The sequence below is a fragment of the Seriola dumerili genome, unplaced genomic scaffold (genome assembly GCF_002260705.1).
Source record: "Seriola dumerili isolate Sdu_G_001 unplaced genomic scaffold, Sdu_1.0 BDQW01000493.1, whole genome shotgun sequence".
Classification (NCBI taxonomy): Eukaryota; Metazoa; Chordata; class Actinopteri; order Carangiformes; family Carangidae; genus Seriola; species Seriola dumerili.
Genome location: NW_019174748.1, coordinates 155,214 through 173,996, shown reverse-complemented (window position 1 = coordinate 173,996; position 18,783 = coordinate 155,214). Strand labels below are relative to the sequence as shown.

The following is an 18,783-nucleotide window of genomic DNA, read 5'->3' as shown; positions in this document are numbered from 1 at the left end:
CCACCCACCCCCCCTTCCCCTGCATCCTCCCCCTCGCTCTCAGGACTCCTCCTCCTCCGGCCCCTCAGATGCAGGAGCAGTGGGTGAGGCGGGGGTCAAAGTTAACGCAGCTCATCGCAGTAACAGCTCAGATGGCCACCTAGACCGCATCAACTTCCCGGAGGAGGAGGGGGGGCCACAGCAGGGAGGACTGTGGGTAAATGGTCTGCCGGGGTCCAGAGGAACAAACGCCACTGGTGCATTCAGGAGCTCTGAGACGCTGACGGACGGATGGACAAGGACGAATAACAGACCTGTGGAGGGAGGAGCGATGGGAGGAGGGGCAGGGCGTGGAAGAGGGGGAGGAAGAGGAGTGGGGTACAGCGAGGTCCTGCTGGACTACGTCTGGGGGAAACAGCAGCTGCTGCAGCGACAGCAGTCCCAGGCCAGTAACAGACAGCCAATCACATCGCAGCACCAGCTGCTCTACAACGGTCACTCCTCCTCCCAGCAGCCCCCCGGAGCCCCGCCCACCTACCATGGTCACCACAGCGACCAGCGGCGAGTCAAAGTGACCCGCACCAAATCCTGCGGCCCCTTTCTCCCGGTGCAGCAGAGCCAGTCCGATACCCATAATCCTCCTCTGTCCGCCATCCAGCCTGATCCCCACCCCCACCTGCTGCCTCCTCGACCCCCACAGCTGCCCCCCAACCAGGACACACAGCTGGAGGAGGCCACCAGGAGCCTCCACAAGGCCCTCGCCCTGGAAGGTAAGAACTAGTTACATCACACAGCAGAAAACATCTGAGAACACCTGAGTCCACCTTAAACACCTGAGTTCTCCATAAAATACCTGAATCCACCTTAAACACAAATGAAGTAATGAGCAGTGGGTGTTGAGCAGGATCAGCTGTTGATGAGTTGGGGACTTTAAAGTCCACAGTGAGCTGAATGGGCTCTGGCTATGTCAGACCTCCTGACCTCACCTGTGTCTACACATGATGAACTCCTCACTGGCTGAAACACCTGGTCCAGGTAATCTGATGATTCTTCGTGACCCCACCTTGGTCCTTGGTTGGGCTGGGTCCAGATTGTGTTCATAAATTGATTCATACAGCGCGTTCCATATGATTATGCAAATGTTATTTTTCTATTTTCCAAAATAGTCGATGCAAATGACAGTCAGTATAATTTTCAAGTCATCAACCGTTAGAGTATAATTAAAATTTTATTGAACAAACCTCCCAATGATAACAGTATTTTTTTCAAAAATAAAAAAGTCAAATGTTCCAAATTATTATGTACAACAGAGTTTCAAAACATTTTATAGGTTGTAAAGAACCAAAAATGGTAATTTGTTGAATTTGCAGCATTAGGAGGTCATATTTACTGAAATCAAAAGCTATTTAAATGAAAAACATCTTAACAGGCCAAGTTACATGTTAGCATAGGACCCCTTCTTTGATATCACCTTCACAATTCTTGCATCCATTGAACTTGTGAGTTTTTGGAGAGTTTCTGCTTGGATTTCTTTGCAGGATGTCAGAATAGCCTCCCAGAGCTGCTGTTTTGATGTGAACTGCCTCCCACCCTCATAGATCTTTTGCTTGAGGATGCTCCAAAGGTTCTCAATAGGGTTGAGGTCAGGGGAAGATGGGGGCCACACCATGGGTTTCTCTCCTTTTATGCCCATAGCAGCCAAGGACACAGAGGTATTCTTTGCAGCATGAGATGGTGCATTGTCATGCATGAAGATGATTTTGCTACGGAAGGCACGGTTCTTCTTTTTGTACCACGGAAGAAAGTGGTCAGTCAGAAACTCTACATACTTTGCCGAGGTCATTTTCACACCTTCAGGGACCCTAAAGGGGCCCATCAGCTCTCTCCCAATGATTCCGGCCCAAAACATGACTCCACCACCTCCTTGCTGACGTCGCTACTTTGTTGGGACATGGTGGCCATCCACCAACCATCCACTACTCCATCCATCTGGACCATCCAAGGTTGCACGGCACTCATCAGTAAACAAGACTGTTTGAAAATTAGTCTTCCTGTATTTCTGAGCCCACTGCAACCGTTTCTGCTTGTGAGCATTGTTTAGGGGTGGCCGAATAGCAGGTTTATGCACAACTGCAAATCTCTGGAGGATCCTACACCTTGAGGTTCGCGGGACTCCAGAGGCACCAGCAGCTTCAAATACCTGTTTGCTACTTTGTAATGACATTTTAGCAGCTGCTCTCCTAATCCGATGAATTTGTCTGGCAGAAACCTTCCTCATTATGCCTTTATCTGCACGAACCCGTCTGTGCTCTGAATCAGCCACAAATCTCTTTACAGTACGATGATCACGCTTAAGTTTTCGTGATATATCTAATGTTTTCATACCTTGTCCAAGGTATTGCACTATTTGACGCTTTTCGGCAGCAGAGAGATCCTTTTTCTTTCCCATATTGCTTGAAACCTGTGGCCTGCTTAATAATGTGGAATGTCCTTCTTAAGTAGTTTTCCTTTGATTGGGCTCACCTGGCAAACTAATTATCACAGGTGTCTGAGATTGATTTCAATGATCCAAAGAGCCCTGAGACACAATACCATCCATGAGTTTAATTGAGAAACAAAAAATTAAATGTTTATGACACTTAAATCCAATTTGCATAATAATTTGGAACGCAGTGTATTTGATGTAAAGTCAGATGTGGATCATCCTCAGGTGTGACAGTGACTCAGCAGGTAAACTCTGCTGTAACTTATAACTAATAATAACTAATATCTGATGTGTCCTTGACAGGTCTGAGGGACTGGTACCTGAGGAACACCATAGGCTCCACCCACCAAAACCAGGCCAATGGAAAGGTGAACACAGGGGTCACCACAGGGGCATCAACTAAGGTGAACGGGGGGGTCAAAGGTCAGGCAGGTGGAGGCGGAGCTCTGCAGCGCAGACGGACAACTCACGGTGTCATCCAACAGTCAAACTATCAGACCGAGGAGAGTCATCATCACGCTCCGCCACATTACAAACAAATGCTGCCGCATTCAGCCACGTTCCATGGACGCCCACTGCACGGCAGGTAGGGCAGCTCACCTGTCCAGGTGCAGATCCACTGCTGTAAGAGCACCTGAGTCCTGTACCTGACCACCTCTCTCTCTCTCTCAGGTCTATGGACAGCTCTCTCTACCATGACTCCTTCCCTCCTCAGAAACAGGAAGTTCTTCTCAAAGACCCGTCTGTTGACCAACCGTCTCCTGGGACTCTGGTCTGACTCACCGACCAAGCATCACACTGACAGACGGATAAACAGACCAATCCTAGGCTGGCTTCCTGGGATCAACCACCCGTAGTCACCTGGACACACAGAACCTCCTCCTGTTCTCCAGGACCTGCAGCTCAGTGTTGACATGAGGTGGTTCTCTTCAGGTCGCTGCAGCAGCTCCTCACAACTTTTTTCTCTCTGACTTCACCTGAAACCCCGCCCACCATGATGTCACAGAGGATGATGATGATGTCATTGCCCAGGTTGAGTCTGTGGATAAAAAAAAACAGACAGAATGACTGGATAAACCACAAAGCTGGCTGAGGTGTATCTGGTATCTGGACTCAGGTCAGCTGACCATCCTCTCCAGGTTCAGGTGCTGCTCGGCTTTAATGAACTGGTCTTTGTATCAGGGATAGAAATGAACTCGAGGACACGTCTAAACATCGTGGACCTGGACTTGTTTCCCGTTTACTTCTGTCGTGGGTTGTTTCTAATTTTTTTACGACAGTGTCCTCGTCTCTCAGCCTCTGCTCAGACAATCAGGACACATCAGAGTTTTTATAAGAACTTTTGATAACAGTGAGGATGATGATGATAATGACGATAATGATGATGATGATGATGATGATGATGATGATGATGATGATGATGATGATGATGATGATGATAATGATAATGATAATGCACTCTCTCTGAGGACACAAGCGTTTAGATATCACCAGCTCAGTCCAGCCAACCAGCAGTTTATAAATCTGAAAGATGAACTTTTGATAAAGTTAAACTGATCAGATCAGGTGACCTTGATCCCTCAGGTGAGTTCTTCTGAAACCAGCAGGTGAAGTTCTCCAGGTGTTTTTACAGTATGGACTCAGTGTCTCTGCACTAACCGTGAAGCAGCTGATGCAGATTGATGAGCTCAACTGAGCTTCCTGTTGTGTCTCTGATCATATTAAAGAGTGAAAAGCAGCAGGTCGGTGACAGAGTCACCACTGCTGAGACAGATCCAGTCCCAGCAGCCCTTACAGCATCAGGAGCCTCAGAACCTGAAGGATCCAAACCAAAGGTAATGTGCTCACAGCAGTGTTGTGCACATACTGATCAAGTTAATGTACGAATAGACAGGTTCCCTTTGTACCTCCAGGTGTGCAGGATTTGGCCCCGCTCTCTGCCCATTATGGTCATTGTAAAATGCTTCATGATAACCTGTTGTTCCTGTGGAGAACAGCAGCTGGTCTGAAGAAATAAACACAACAGAAGCTGATATGTTGTGATTGATGCAGCAGCCTATTAGCCTGTTAGCCTGTTAGTTTTACAGACTTTTAGGCTGTTAGCATGTCAGCCTGTTAGCCTGTCACACTTTTAGCCTTTTAACCTGTTAGACTTTTAGATTTGTCAGACTGTTAGCCTGTTGGCCTGTTAGCTTGTCAGACTGTTAGCCTGTTGGCCTGTTAGCTTGTCAGACTGTTAGCCTGTTGGCCTGTTAGCCTGTCAGACTGTTAGCCTGTTGGCCTGTTAGCTTGTCAGACTGTTAGCCTGTTACAAACATCTAACACGGTTAGATATTTGGGACATCACATATTAAATTAATGTTCTGATTTGAAGTGATATAAATATTCAACTAATCAGTGCACCTCTAGATCAATATAAAAGATCATTAAGTTTCACCTTCTGTTTCTCCAAAGTGTCTGTAGACCTGGATACACTTGTACAGGTGAATGTTCTCCTGTCAGGTTTGTTTTATAAATCCAACCTTTTTCCTATTGGTGTAAGACTTCACAGATAGACAGTGATACAACAGGTCACATGATACACACTTGTGACATAGCAGCAACAGACCATGCAGAGAATACAACAACTGTTGCTGTTGCTAACAACAACAACAACCACCATGTGGTTTTCTTAGAGCAGAGGCTCCTGATGCTGACGGGCTGAGAGCTGCTTCACTGGTCATACTGGTCCTCTGTCTGTTTTATTGAACATCTCAGTCAAACATGAAAACAGATCTTCCTTCCTCCTCCTGACTGAGACAGGAACTGCAGTCAGAGCTGATCAGGTCCAGGTCTTCAGTCTCTGCAGGACTTCAGAATCCAGATCCAGGTCCGGTCTGAGAGCAATAAGAGGATCTCTGTGTTTCAATTGTTTCAGGATAAAAATGGTTTGCAGCGACAATCAGACAATGATGTCAGTGTTTGTATTGTGATTGATTGGTTTATTGATCCTGTTTTGTACTGAGCTCCAGTGAAAAGATCACTTTAATGCAGCTTTGTAAACCATGTGAAGTATTGATGGAGGTCTGATGGTGTCAGGTCTGCTCCACCTTTATTATAGAATATTGATTATTACTGTTTGATGATAGGTTTTCTCTGCTGACACCTGCTGAGTCTGTGTTCCTGTGGTCAACATAAGAACGTGCTTCATGTTGTTTTGTTGCTGGTCTGTTATCAGTTTGTTCTCTGAACCAAAAACTCTGAGTCTGTGCTTTGGTTCTGTTCTGAGATCAGTTTTTAAAATCAGGTTGTTCAGCTCCACAAAAACCAGTCTGACCTCCAGTTCCCTCCAAACGCAGCCGCGGTCACATGACAGGTCAGAGGTCAGACGCTTGTTATTTAAAACCTTCAAACAGCTGGTTAATGACTGACATGTGTGGCATCAATAAGAACACATATACACTGACTCCACACTGATGAACAGGTGAGCAGGTATCTGCAGCAGGTAGACACAAACCACTCAACCTCATTACTGCCAAATGAAATAATAATATTGACACAATATTTACTGGCTCAACATCTGTGTCTGGACCCTCAGAACCAGATCAGTTCTCCCGCACAACTCCACAGGTAGAGCAGAAGACTGATGTCACTCTACAGGTAACTGGTCTCTTCACCTGATTGGCTTCTCCACAACAAACCAGAATCAACAGAGCAGCAGATCAAACAGTTATCCAAATATAAGCCCCACCCATCTTCAGAAACCCAAGCACAGGATTGGACACTGCAGCTGTCACCCTCTGATTGACAGAGGTCTGACCACACTGAATAACTTCTGTCTCATTAACATCTGTGGTTTGTTTAGAAGACTGACCCCAGCTCTCATGTGACCATGGCTTCAGTCCCAGCATGCACCTCTTCTCACTCCGGTCTTACACCAAAGCAGAACAGATGTCAGGACAAGACAGAAACACAAATGTAAATATACTGAGTGACTGTTTCATGACTGTTTCATGAACCAGTCTGAATACTGCAGTACCAGTGTGTAATACTCTGATACTCAGAACAGTATTGCACAGTAGAAGTATTCAGGGCTGTAGTCAGGATTATAGAGGCCACAGGTCTCCAGCAGTACTCCACCAGCTGCCAACCAAACTCTGTGCAATTTTCTGACTATTTAAAAAGTCTGTTTAATCATTGAACTGTAACTGTTGATTTTGTCTGGTGCTGTTTTTTTCATTCTACTGATCATCAGTTCATTTAATATTGATTTAATATATTTGTTTGACTCAAACCTTCAGATTTAGTCTCTGAATCCATCATCATGTATCAGGTTTAACAGGTGTAGTGACAGGAGGTGAACTCTGTGTCCTCAGACCTGCAGCCCTGACACTGTTCAGTACTGTACTGTAGTAGTACCTGTACCATGCAGTACTAGTACTAACTACAGTACTCTGTTGTACCAGTAGGACTTGTGATGATGTCCTGTCCCCCTTCAGGTCCAGGACCAGCTTTGTGGACAGTCAGTGTGATGTCACAGCTGTCTCTGCTGTGATGTGTTCAGGTGCACTCTGTACAGTTGGTTTTTGTCTCTTAACTTTGTGTAAAAATCATTTTCTATCTTTTTGGACTCTTCAGTCATTTGTACTTTTTCACTCTGAATCTTTCTGCTGTATCATATTGGACAATGAAAAAGCTTACTGTAAATAAATGACTGACAGGCTGTAAACATGCTTTTTTTAAATAAAGTTTTGTCTTCACGGTTTGAGCTGTCTTTTAATCCAGGTTTACACTGTTTACGTTTAACTGATTCTTCATCAGTCACAGAGTAAGCTATCTTCACAGACCTGGACCTACAGGGGGCGTTGCAGATCTTACAGCAGCAGCCTGGTTACAGAAGCAGGTCTGGAACTGAAAGGTCGCCCAGTCTAATCCCTAGACCAGGAAGAAAAGCAAGTAAGGGAAGTGAATGAACAGCACGGACGTGCCCTAAAGCAAAGCACCTAAACCCCCGCCTGGTACCTACAGTTCACAGCTGGTTACCACTAACCCCAGCTGGTAACAAGGGACCGAAGAAGGGAAGGTCTCTGTGTAGGAAGGTAGGATGTAGGAGAGGAGGAGTGAGTATTGGGACGCAACCTGTCCTCTCAGGTAAACAGGCTGAACTTTCTCCCGCGACATTAAACTCCGTTAACCGGGTTAAAGATTAAGTAAAACGACAGCGTCTTAGAGGAGGAACATAAGGAATTAGAGTACGTGTCCTGGTCAGACCCGGACCACAAGGACCGGATCAGACCGTTAAACAAAAATCTTTTCATGTTCACATCAGAGGAACAACAAAGTTCCTGCTGTTAGCGGCTAGCTTTGTTAGCATCGCTCCGTTAGCTGCAGGGTATTTAAACTCGATTTAAAATCTTTGTTTGGTTCGGTTTCGACACCGCGGACCCGGACCCGGAGTTAACGGTCGATAGACATCTAAAGAAAACGGGTTTATGTCTGACACGATGAGTAAAGGCAGTTGTGTACTGTTAGCCGGCTGCTACACAGTCTTTACCGAAGCTAACGGTAACCGGAGCTAACTAACCAGACTCACAGAATCAGACTTACCGGGTTTTATCGGTGTGAACAGTCGGCCATAATACAAGTGGGTGTAAAGGACGGAGCGGAGACACGGGACATTACCGTCACCGTTTATGACCGCTATCACAGCTCCCAGGTAAAAGTACTGACACCATAGTAGTACTGCAGTACGTTAGTACTGACCGTATTAAAGCTGAACACAGTGAATCATCAGATTATTACTGAAGTTGCATGTATTAACGATCTTAACGATTGATCTGTGAACATATTTGGTTTATAAAAATCATTAGATACTGATGTTTGTTTACAGCCAACTGCTCTGTCTAATAATAATAATAAAATGAACTCTATCGACTGATAATTTCTCCTGAATTTACTGTTTAATTCATAACAAAGCTGAATTAAGATAGTGAAGCTCACATTCACATTTTATATTTCTTTCAGAGAAAGTGAAAAATAACCATTGTGATGATGAAGATGATGGTCAGTAATAATGAATAGGTGATGGTTAGTTATGATGATGAAGATGATGGTTAGTTATGATGTTGATGCAGTCTCAGACAGTATTGATCATAAATACTGATAATCTCAGGCTTTGATCAATCAGCTGCTGAGATGGAGGCGTGTCCTCATGCAGCACAGACTGAACATTTGTCACAGAAAGTTCACTCACCTTCTCTCACTTGTGCAGGTCGAGGGTCAGCCCCAGAGTTCATCATGTTGTTTCCATGACGACAACCCTGCTGTCTCAGTGGACCCCTCTGGGACCAAGTTCAGTTTGGACTCCTCCTGTGATGCACTTCTGTTTCTTTCCCCTGATTGGTCACCTGTCACCTCTCTGTCAGCATGCAGCTGACCTATCAGAAGCTACCGGCTCAGCTGAGGCGGAGCTCCAGACTCAGGAAGCTGATGGCCGTGCTGCTTGCCGCCTATGCCGTCAAAAAAATGTCCCCGTATGTCTGGAGGAGGATACAGGTGAAGAAACACACACACATGCACACACACACAAACACACACGTACACACACTGAGTGTGTTTGTTTTGTTTTCAGAGGAGTGCAGAAGGTAAACAGCTGGGTGAAACTAACCTCCCTGTGGGTGTGGCCACCACCTCCAGCTCTGTGGGAAACAGCACAGAGAAGAAGAAGAAGCAGAAAAGTGACAGCAGGTGTGTGTGTGTGTGTGTGTGTGTGTGTGTGTGTGTGTGTGTGTGTGTGTGTGTGTGTGTGTTACAGTGTCTCTCCATCAGTCTGAAATTGAGTCCAGAGACTCTAAAAGCAGCTATTGGAGTACTGGTCATGAAAACTAGTTCCTAAATTGTGGACTTATGAAGATAACCTAGATCCTCGCTGATAGGTTTGTGGTTCCTGAAAATCTGAGTGAATCAATCAGCGCAGTCCAACAGGTCCATAGGCCTTTACTACGAGGCAAGTTCAACATACCCAGGACACCTTTTCATTATGTGGCTTACCTGAACCTAACATTGACCATGCTGGATAACCTGTACTACGAAGCTGGTTATCACCTAGCTCAGTTAACCCTGGGTTTACCTGTACAGGCACAAGCGTGTTCATGTGAAAGAGGCAGAGTTGTTAATTATAAGCAACATCGTCAGAACCACCAACCAAGTACTTAATATGATATGAGAAGAAACGCTGATGCCTGCAGGTAAATGTGGTTATAGCGACATCCAAAAGTGATATTCAACAGTTGAAATGTAAACACTATGATCACATGACTGGAAAGAAGAAAAAAGAAACACTAGAAATAATTTCTAATTATTAAGGTCTGACCAAGGACACATTGTAAATAAGTGCATGAATTATCATGAAGTTTCTTCTTTTGTCTGATGATGAACAAACTATAATGAACACAACCACCATCTTAGGGCTGAAAACCCTGAATTAAACCTGAAGTTACCTCAATAACCTTGAATCCTGCTTCATAGTACAGACCTCAGGATCTCTTCGTTACCTGGCTTCAGTCACACTAAGCAAAATACAACATGAGACAAATATAAAGATCTGTTATCTCGAACATGCGTGCAGCAGTTACCATGGCAAAATGTTAGTAAGCCTGTGCCCTTAAGGGTTTGGGTTAGAGGACTTGTTTCCATGACAACAGGTCCAGATGAAGCAGCTTCACACTGTAGAATGAACCTAGTCAGACAGATGTCTCCGTCTATCTTCAGGTCTCCATCAGTGAACAAGGAGTTTGTCCTCAGACTGTCTCGTCTGTTGAAGCTCTTGTTTCCACGGTTACTGTGTCCAGAGGTCGGTCTGTTGGTTTTACACTCTGTCACTCTGATGTCCAGGACCTTCCTATCCATCTACGTCGCTGCTCTGGATGGTCTGTACCTATCTGTACCTACCTGTTTGTCTGTCTGTACCTGTACCTTTTTTGTGTATTCCAGTGTGTGTGCAAAAGAAGAGCATCAATAATCGATAGAATTGATTGTTCCAGGATTGATAGTTAAGACTATAGTTCAGAAGGATCCTCGGGCCTTCGTGCTGCAGCTCTCTAAGTGGCTACTCATCGCAGTTCCTGCAACGTTCATCAACAGCACCATCAGGTTCCTGGAAGGTCAGCTGGCCCTCAGCTTCAGGAGCCGATTGGTCAACCATGCCTACCAGCTGTACTTCACCAACCAGGTCTCACACACACACACACACACACACACACACACACACACACACACACACACACACACACACACACACTTTCCCAGCTAAAATAAAACATGTTCACCTTTGATCTCTTTGTGACTCAGTGTTCTGTCCTGTCACACATCAACTTCCTGACTCAGGCCCTCTGAGTCTTGGACTGATCATTATTAATTACTGATCAATATCTCCAGAGTGACTCCAGTGACTCTAGTCACCCTGAAGTATATATCACCTGTTCACCTGGAACATTATCAGTTTAAACTGGGTTAAAACCTGCTGGTGGTCCAGAGTCACCACAAAATACTTGAATCTTTGATCCCTCTCAGGTGCATCAGTCTGTATAGACACAACTGTTGCTCTGCCTTCATGTTCGTACCTGGACACAGGACAGGTGGGCGGGGACATGATGCGTCAGCTGGAAGTCCTCTATAATGTCTCTCTGTCTCTGCAGACTTATTACCGGGTCAGTAACATGGATGCTCGTCTGTCCAATCCCGATCAGTCTCTCACTGAGGACATCGTCATGTTTTCAGCCTCCGTTGCTCATCTCTACTCCAACCTGACCAAACCCATCCTGGACGTGGTTGTCACCTGCTACACCCTGCTGCGCACCGCCCACTCTAAAGGTGGGTCAGTGTTCGTGTGCCAGAACATAACACACCACAGGTCAGAGTGTTTAAACATCACTACCATCCTGCAGGAGCAAACACCACATGGCCGTCTGTTATTGCCGGCCTGGTGGTGGCACTCACCGCCAAAGTCCTGCGCTCCTGCTCGCCTCGATTTGGGAAACTGGTGTCCGAGGAGGCGAAGAGGAAAGGAGACCTGAGATACATGCACTCACGCATCATCGCCAACTCTGAGGAGATCGCGTTCTATGGAGGACACAAGGTACAGGACGCCCCCCGGTGAACACAACAAATCACTGCAGCTTTAAACAATAACTGGAATTTTAACAGGAAGTCATACAGTCAGCACTGTGCAGGGTGTCTTTGATTCATAGGTGGAGATGGCCCCGTCTGTGATGTTAATGTAGAGGTGTGTTTGATTCGTAGGTGGAGATGGCCCAGCTGCAGAGGAGCTACATGTCTCTGTCGTCTCAGATCCATCAGATCCTGTTAAAGCGACTCTGGTACGTCATGTTGGAACAGTTCCTCATGAAGTACGTGTGGAGTGCCTCCGGCCTGGTGATGGTCGCTGTGCCCATCATCACCGCCACAGGATACTCCAAATATGGTAAACACACACTGAATATACATGATGTATTAAATACAGTTGACAAGGGAACATGTTGACCATGTGACACAGGCTCCAGCTGATGGAGGTTTCTCTGTTCTTCATCACATGTGTAAATAAAGGTTGATAAAAACAAACCAGATACTGGTTGTAACAAACACTGATGATGTGTGACCTTTGAACTGTGACCTCCAGATTCTGAGGAGGTGAAGCAGGCGGCTATGGTGATGAAGGAAGAGGAGTTGGTGAGTGAGAGGACGCAGGCCTTCACCACGGCCAGAAACCTCCTCAACGCTGGAGCAGACGCTGTGGAGAGGATCATGAGCTCATACAAGGAGGTGACCTCCTCTTTCTCTCTCTCTCCTTCTCTCTTTCTCCTCCTCTTCCTCTCTCTCTCCTCTTCTTCTTCTTCTCCCTCTCTCCTTTTCTTCTCTTTCTCCTCCTCTTCCCCTCTCTCTCTCCTCCTCTTCCTCTCCCTCTCTCCTTTTCCTCTCTCTCCTCATCCTCTTTCCTCTCTCTCTCTCCTACTCCTTTTCCTCTCTCTCTTCCTCCTCTCTCTCTCCTCTTCATCGTTGTCTCTGTCTCCACAGGTGTCTTTGTAGAACAGGTGTTGACCTCAGTGAAAAAGTGAAGCTTACTGTGTATTTACCTGTCCAGGTGACAGAGCTGGCAGGTTACACAGCTCGTGTCTCTGAGATGTTGGATGTGTTTGAAGATGTGAATCAGGGAATCTACCGCCGCTCTGCAGACAGAGAGGAGGAGGAGTCACCAGCAGGAGGCGCAGCTGTGGTTCAGCACGGTCAGAGAGTCTGTGGTCGACTGCAGATCAGAGGTGGGTGGAGCTTGTAGCGATGTAGCATGATGCTGACTCATCTCTATGAAGTGCCCCTCAGACCTTCTCAGGCATGAGGGTAGAAACAGCTCTAACTGTCTCACACTGATGGATTCAAAACCTGAGTATCATGACAAGGTCTGTGTTCATATTGCATTATGAGAAACAAGCTGTAAATCAGAACAGTGTTCTCTGATACGACTCGTACCTGTACAGGAGGAAACACCTGGTCTCTTCTTCACAGAGTCACGATGTTGATCTGTGTCTGTTCAAAATCCATCATTCAGCTCAGAGTTGTTATGTTGTTGTCATGTTGTGTTTTTATCTTGTTGTCATGTTGTTGTATTATGTTGTCATGTTGTGTTGTTGTCATGTGCAGGTCAGGTGATCAGTGTGGAGAAGGGGATTCGCTGTGAGAACCTGCCAATCATCACACCGACTGGAGACGTGGTGGTGTCCAGCCTTAACATCAAGGTAACCTGAAACTAGAGATGAACCGAATGAAACTCTGGGCTGAGACAATACTGATGTTTGTTTTCTTGTTTTTGTTGTTATTTCTTCTTCCTTTAGTAGCAGGGAAACAAAGAAATCCTCATTATAAGATAATAACTGAACTGTTGTGGTGAGCAGTGAGGGTTGCAGGGAGGTCGTAGTCTGTGGCGTTGTTCCAGAAAGCTATCCAGCACATAGAGTGTACTGTTCCACCAAGTGGCAGCATCTTACTTTAGCCTCTGTCATCGTCAACCTGATCTGCACAGCCTGCAGCCTGAGTAGGAAAGGGGTGACAGTTGGACTGTCTTTCAGCCTATTGCCACCACATCAGAGATGCGTAGTGGTTCAGAACATCCAGCTGCATGGTGTGTGCCCTGCAGCCAAAACCAACCACACCACATCAGAGCTTTTTCGTCCTTCCTTTCTCTCATGACACTATTTTTGTCTATTTTCCCTGTTTCATATATTTTCTCTAATGCCTGTGAGACGACAAGTGCAGAGTGGAAGTCCTGGGAGAGTAACAATCCACTATGCTGTGAGGTTGAGCATGCTCACTGGGCTAAAAGCTATATTTGAATGAACAGCTGGGAAAACGTCTTTGACAGAACTGACATGTCACCACTATAGAGCTCCATAACAGTAACAGCTGACTGAGTGTTGATCAGAGTGTGGAGGGTGGTTTCCAGGGCAACATACAGCAGGTTTTACAGTGGTTATTCCTCCACTTTCCCTGGGAAACTAAGTCTGTTGTCTGTGTGCAGTGTTGTTTGTGTGTAGTTTGTGTTGGTGACCACAGGGTGTCACTGTTGCAGCATGTATGGATTTCTCTCTGGAAAATCTGTGGTAACAAACAGTTGTGTCTGATTGGTATATGTGTGAGGGTAGTGATGATGTCACTGTGGTATAGACCATGCTCAGTGCTATGATGCCTTTATCTATTTTTCATCTTTTTAACTCTCATTCTTTCACCAGTGTTTCCATCTGACTGAGGTTAGAGGTCACAGCAGAGCCTGCAGCTCATTAGCATTACTGAAACACAGACTGTGTGTGTGAGTGTGTGTGTGAGTGTGAGTGTGTGTGTGCATGTGTTCGCACACAGACACACAATAGAGGGATTAAATTGAGGGAAATTCTTGTGGCACAGACGCAACAGAAGAAAACATGACAGAAGAAGAAGAGGAACATTGATGGAAACAGAACATCCTCTCTTTCGTCTGGTTTTCGACCTTAGACCCCTCGGCTCCGACAGCTGCTCTGTGATTGGTTGGTTCTCTCAGAGTGTCGTCACCTGCAGAGTCTGAAGATTTCAGAAAAGTGGTTCATCAGACTGTCAGAGTTTTGCAGTCTAATCCGTGAGGATCTGTGTCTATAGCTGCAGTTATTTATTTCAGTTTGTCAGATACAGATTTAATCAACACTCAGTTTGATATGTGAATCAGAACCACAGTGTTTTTCTCTGTTGGTGTCAGTAATAATAATCAGTCTGAGGCACAAGTTCATCACACAACACTTCAGTGTAACAGTGGCAGTCCACTGTCCTGCAGCTGGATCAGCCCATTAGTCTAAACTGAACATCCACTTACTTAGCTCCTCGTAGTTTCAGTTGTTCACTTTATATCAACAACATGTCGTCAACTTGTCTATATCCTGAAATGTTACTGTGTGTGAACTGTGACAGAGACATCTGTTGTAGCTATGCCCCACACAACGTTCACATATGTTGATGCTGACGTTACCTTCTTTTTAGGCCAACCTTAGCTTGTTCAGGCTAACGTAGCGACAGCTCATAGTGTGAGGTGGATACTCACAACATTAGCAGGTACAGTCATCACTGTTCAGTCTGTCAGAATGTAACACTGACTTTAAATTAATATTTTCACATCATGGGTCTGTTAGTCAATTTAAACTAAGTGTGTGCATGTGTGTGTTTGTGCACACACATGTGCATGTTTGTTAGCACACTGTGCAGCAGCCTCTTCTCTGTTTCTTTTGTTGTGGTATCATATTTGGGATTGAGTATCGTGGAATTTCACTGGTCTTGGTACCAAACGTCCAGACTTCTGGTATCATTACGTCCCTAGTTCCAGTCAATCCTCACAAATGCTGCGATGTTAACTACTGACAGTAATTGTAAAGCCTTAGCAACCACCAAGAGAACCTTAGCAACTGCCTTGAAACCACAAAGAAATCCCACAACAACCACCTGAAACATCTTCCCAGTCATCTGTTTCTAACCTAGAAACTGACGAGAAGAGCACCATAGCAACCACCTAGTTCCCAGCTGTTTTCATCTTGTGTCATGAAAAAACAAAATCAGCAGACTTTTCTGTTTGTTTACATATCTATCGAATCAGGTTTAATAAAGTGTATTTTTTGTCCCTGTGTGTCAGATGGATGAGGGAATGAATGTGTTGATCACAGGTCCAAACGGCTGTGGGAAGAGTTCTCTGTTCAGGATCCTCAGTGGACTGTGGCCTGTTTATGGAGGAGTCCTGTACCGTCCAGAACCACAGCACATGTTCTACATCCCTCAGAGGTACTGCTACTAGTACTACTACTATTACTACTACTGCTACTAGTACTATACTGTCCAGCCGTTATTTCACAGACATCCTCTGCAGCTGTCCTCAGTGGGAACACATTGCTCTTACCATCCTTGACTCCAGCACTCCTCTACCAGGTCTGAGTAACTGCCTGTCACTCTGAGGCCTCCTCCATTCAGTCCTCCTAGTGGACAGTCAATCCCATCAGGACCACTTGCCTGTTTCAGACAACAGGACTGTGTGCTCTGAGTGTGGTGATGGCGTCTGGAAGCTTGGACAGCCTTCATTGGTCAACAGTCGGCTGCCCGTCCTGAGCGGTGGTAGGAAGTCACAATCAGCTTCACTGATGAAGCTGGTAAATGACGGAGCCTGTAAAGACACTGATGGAGCTCGTAAAGACTTAAAAGAAGATCATTAAATGATGTAGATATATTTTTCACTTAGCTATAGCCTTTTAACATGGAATTCAAGAGTGAGGTTCTGATCTAGAATAACTGAGCTAGAAATCCAAGAGCAGGCGTAACCAACCGGAAATCACGCACCTCCTCCCATTGTCCAGCAGACTGTCTGTGAGGAGCCTGAATCAGCTGCAGAGCAGTGGGTGTAATGTCCTTCACACAGACACCTCGACACCAGAGAGTCCTGCCACCGTGCACCGCCACATGCCGGATCATAGAGGAAAGCAACCACTGAGGATGGCCACTGCACCTGATTGCGCATGCCAGACCACCTGGGGGGCTGGACTGGGGTGGCTCAAGCACAGTGCTTGAGTCACCAACTGGTTGGGGTTGTAGGAGGCTTATGGGGAGGTTGTAGAGAGGTGGTGTTAGCAGCCCCTGGTGAGTTAGCTGCTCTTGGACACATCATCAGTGATGTCATCTGAGGTCATCATTTGTTTCAAGTCTTTCCACAGAAAGAAATCAGACACTACAGAACCTCAGTACATGTGCTACAGCCCACAGAGGTGGTACTACAATTGTACCATCTGGAACTGTACTGTCACCATCACTGAAGCAGGACTGTAGTAGGACTGTAGTAAGGATGGGGGCCCTCAGGGACCAGGTGATCTACCTGTAGTACTGTTGTGATGATGTAATACTGTATCCTGTATAGGCCCTACATGTCAGAGGGGACCCTCAGGGACCAGGTGATCTATCCAGATTCGGTGGAGGAGATGGTTCAGAGGGGGATCACTGATTCAAATCTGGAAGAGATCCTCCGGACCGTCCACCTGGTGTACATCCTGGACCGTGAGGGAGGTCAGTCTGTAAACGTGTGTGTGTGTGTGTGTGTGTGTGTGTGTGTGTGTGTGTGTGTGTGTGAGAGAGTGTGAGAGAGAGATCTGATCTGATCTCATCAGCTGATCACTGCTGCTGCCTGTCAGACTTCATGAACGTACCAAACAACACGTTTGACAACATAAACACGTGTAAAGTGACGAGATGCAGACATCATGCTGTGTTTAGGGCCCAGTGGACTTTAAACGTCCTGCTGCTGCTGCTTTTGTTCTGTGTCTCTAATGTTAATGTTTCATACTTCACTGTTGATGCCCTGATGTTTTACAGTTGTGTTCATGAAGAAGAGAAACAGTCTGGTTCCCTGTACTGACTGGTCTCTGTCTGGTCTCTGTCTGTCAGGCTGGGAGTCTGTCAGTGACTGGAAAGACGTTCTTTCTGGAGGAGAGAAGCAGAGAATGGGGATGGCTCGTATGTTCTACCACCGGTAAATATTCACTGTTTACTGCCTGTTCTCTAACTCACAGGTGAGGCTCAGACAGCAGGTAAAAATGAACACCTGTCAGACTTAACTCTGGGATTTATACTGACTGTTTTCTGACTGACAGCTGACACAGATGAGTTGAGATTCCTCAGAACAGACTCACATGAAGGCAGTTCATCAGGGAACCTGGATCACCTGAGTCCAGAGTTGTTGAGACAGGAAACAGTGGAGGGGGGTTGCTCCACCTGAGTCTGTGGTCCTGGTCTCTGAGGTACTCGGTGTGCTGACACCAGGACCTGGAGCTGGACCTGGATGCTGTCTGTCTGACTGCTTGTTGTCTTCTGACAGTCTCTCTTTCTCCCTGTGATGTGAATGTCTCTCGCCCAGCCCTCGGTACGCTCTGCTGGATGAGTGTACGAGCGCCGTCAGCATCGATGTGGAGGGAAACATCTTTCAGGCTGCAAAGGATGCTGGGATAGCTCTGCTTTCAATCACACACAGACCCTCTCTGTGGTCAGTAAGCACACACACACAATTGTCTGTTTCAGATGTATATCAGTTATGATATTGACTACAAAAAGATTGATTGATTGATTGATTGATTGATTGATTGATTGATTGATTGATTGATTGATTGATTGATATGAGCTGTTTGTGTGACTCAGTGTTTAAAAACAAATCATGTCAAGATGAAGTAGTTTGGTTTCCCTCCTGCAGGGGGCAGCAGAGCTCTGAGCTGCTCTCAGCTGCCCCACCCTGATGATCCTCTTCTTCTTCTTCTTCTTCTTCTTCTTCTTCTTCTTCTTCTTCTTCTTCTTCTTCTTCTTCTCTTTCTTCTTCTCCTCCTCCTCTTCTGTCTGACAGGAAGTACCACTCTCACCTGCTTCAGTTTGATGGAGAAGGAGGATGGAGGTTTGAACCTCTGGATGCCTCCACTCGTCTCTCTCTGCAGGTATTTAATATGATATACTTCCAGAATGATGGTCTTGGTCAGAACAGACCTGCAGAACCCCCCCCCCCCCGGTCCTAAAGACAGCTGAAGACTGAAGTGGACTGTGATTGGAGGAGTTAGTCATGTGACTCCTCAAAATAATTATAATAATGATTAAAAATACACACGCACACACTCAAATAACTGAAGCTCCTCAGATGACCCACAGACCCCTCTGACTGCTGCCTCTGCAGATGCTCTGGTTACTATGGTAACCACCAGCTGCACATCAACACGCCTCCGGCATGCATGGTGTGTTTGTGTTTGTGTTTGTGTTTGTGT

At 45.9% G+C, this 18,783-nt stretch overlaps 2 protein-coding genes across 6 annotated transcripts in view; both read left to right on the top strand.

Annotated features, from left to right (window-relative positions):
- The first annotated feature begins 13 nt into the window (after nt 1-13).
- LOC111235465 lies at nt 14-7,208 on the top strand. The gene is made up of 3 exons (XM_022763937.1): nt 14-749; nt 2,768-3,050; nt 3,137-7,208. Exons 1-3 carry the CDS (start codon nt 311-313, stop codon nt 3,240-3,242), a joined length of 828 nt encoding a protein of 275 aa, XP_022619658.1. The 5' UTR covers nt 14-310; the 3' UTR covers nt 3,243-7,208.
- A 195-nt stretch (nt 7,209-7,403) lies between these two features.
- The window catches only part of LOC111235463 (ATP-binding cassette sub-family D member 1-like), a 12,669-nt gene continuing 1,289 nt past the window's right edge, over nt 7,404-18,783 (top strand). Inside the window, exons 1-16 of one of the 5 annotated variants that reach the window (XM_022763935.1) lie at nt 7,404-7,542; nt 8,869-8,998; nt 9,075-9,190; nt 10,214-10,371; nt 10,486-10,673; nt 11,140-11,314; nt 11,389-11,579; nt 11,744-11,924; nt 12,120-12,262; nt 12,582-12,756; nt 13,136-13,230; nt 15,639-15,784; nt 16,905-17,050; nt 17,429-17,513; nt 17,898-18,023; nt 18,375-18,462. In XM_022763935.1, coding sequence (XP_022619656.1) covers nt 8,870-8,998; nt 9,075-9,190; nt 10,214-10,371; nt 10,486-10,673; nt 11,140-11,314; nt 11,389-11,579; nt 11,744-11,924; nt 12,120-12,262; nt 12,582-12,756; nt 13,136-13,230; nt 15,639-15,784; nt 16,905-17,050; nt 17,429-17,513; nt 17,898-18,023; nt 18,375-18,462 — 2,142 coding nt within the window. In that variant the 5' untranslated portion in view covers nt 7,404-7,542; nt 8,869. The other 4 variants (XM_022763933.1, XM_022763934.1, XM_022763931.1 and 1 more) reach the window with 4 other exon arrangements.

Excerpts from the sequence above, each read along its gene's own strand:
- LOC111235465 (XM_022763937.1), top strand. The coding sequence starts at position 311 with ATGGGAGGAGGGGCAGGGCGTGGAAGAGGGGGAGGAAGAGGAGTGGGG. Across the intron at positions 750-2,767 it reads CAAGGCCCTCGCCCTGGAAG|GTCTGAGGGACTGGTACCTG; the intron begins GTAAGAACTAGT and ends TGTCCTTGACAG. Across the intron at positions 3,051-3,136 it reads GGACGCCCACTGCACGGCAG|GTCTATGGACAGCTCTCTCT; the intron begins GTAGGGCAGCTC and ends TCTCTCTCTCAG.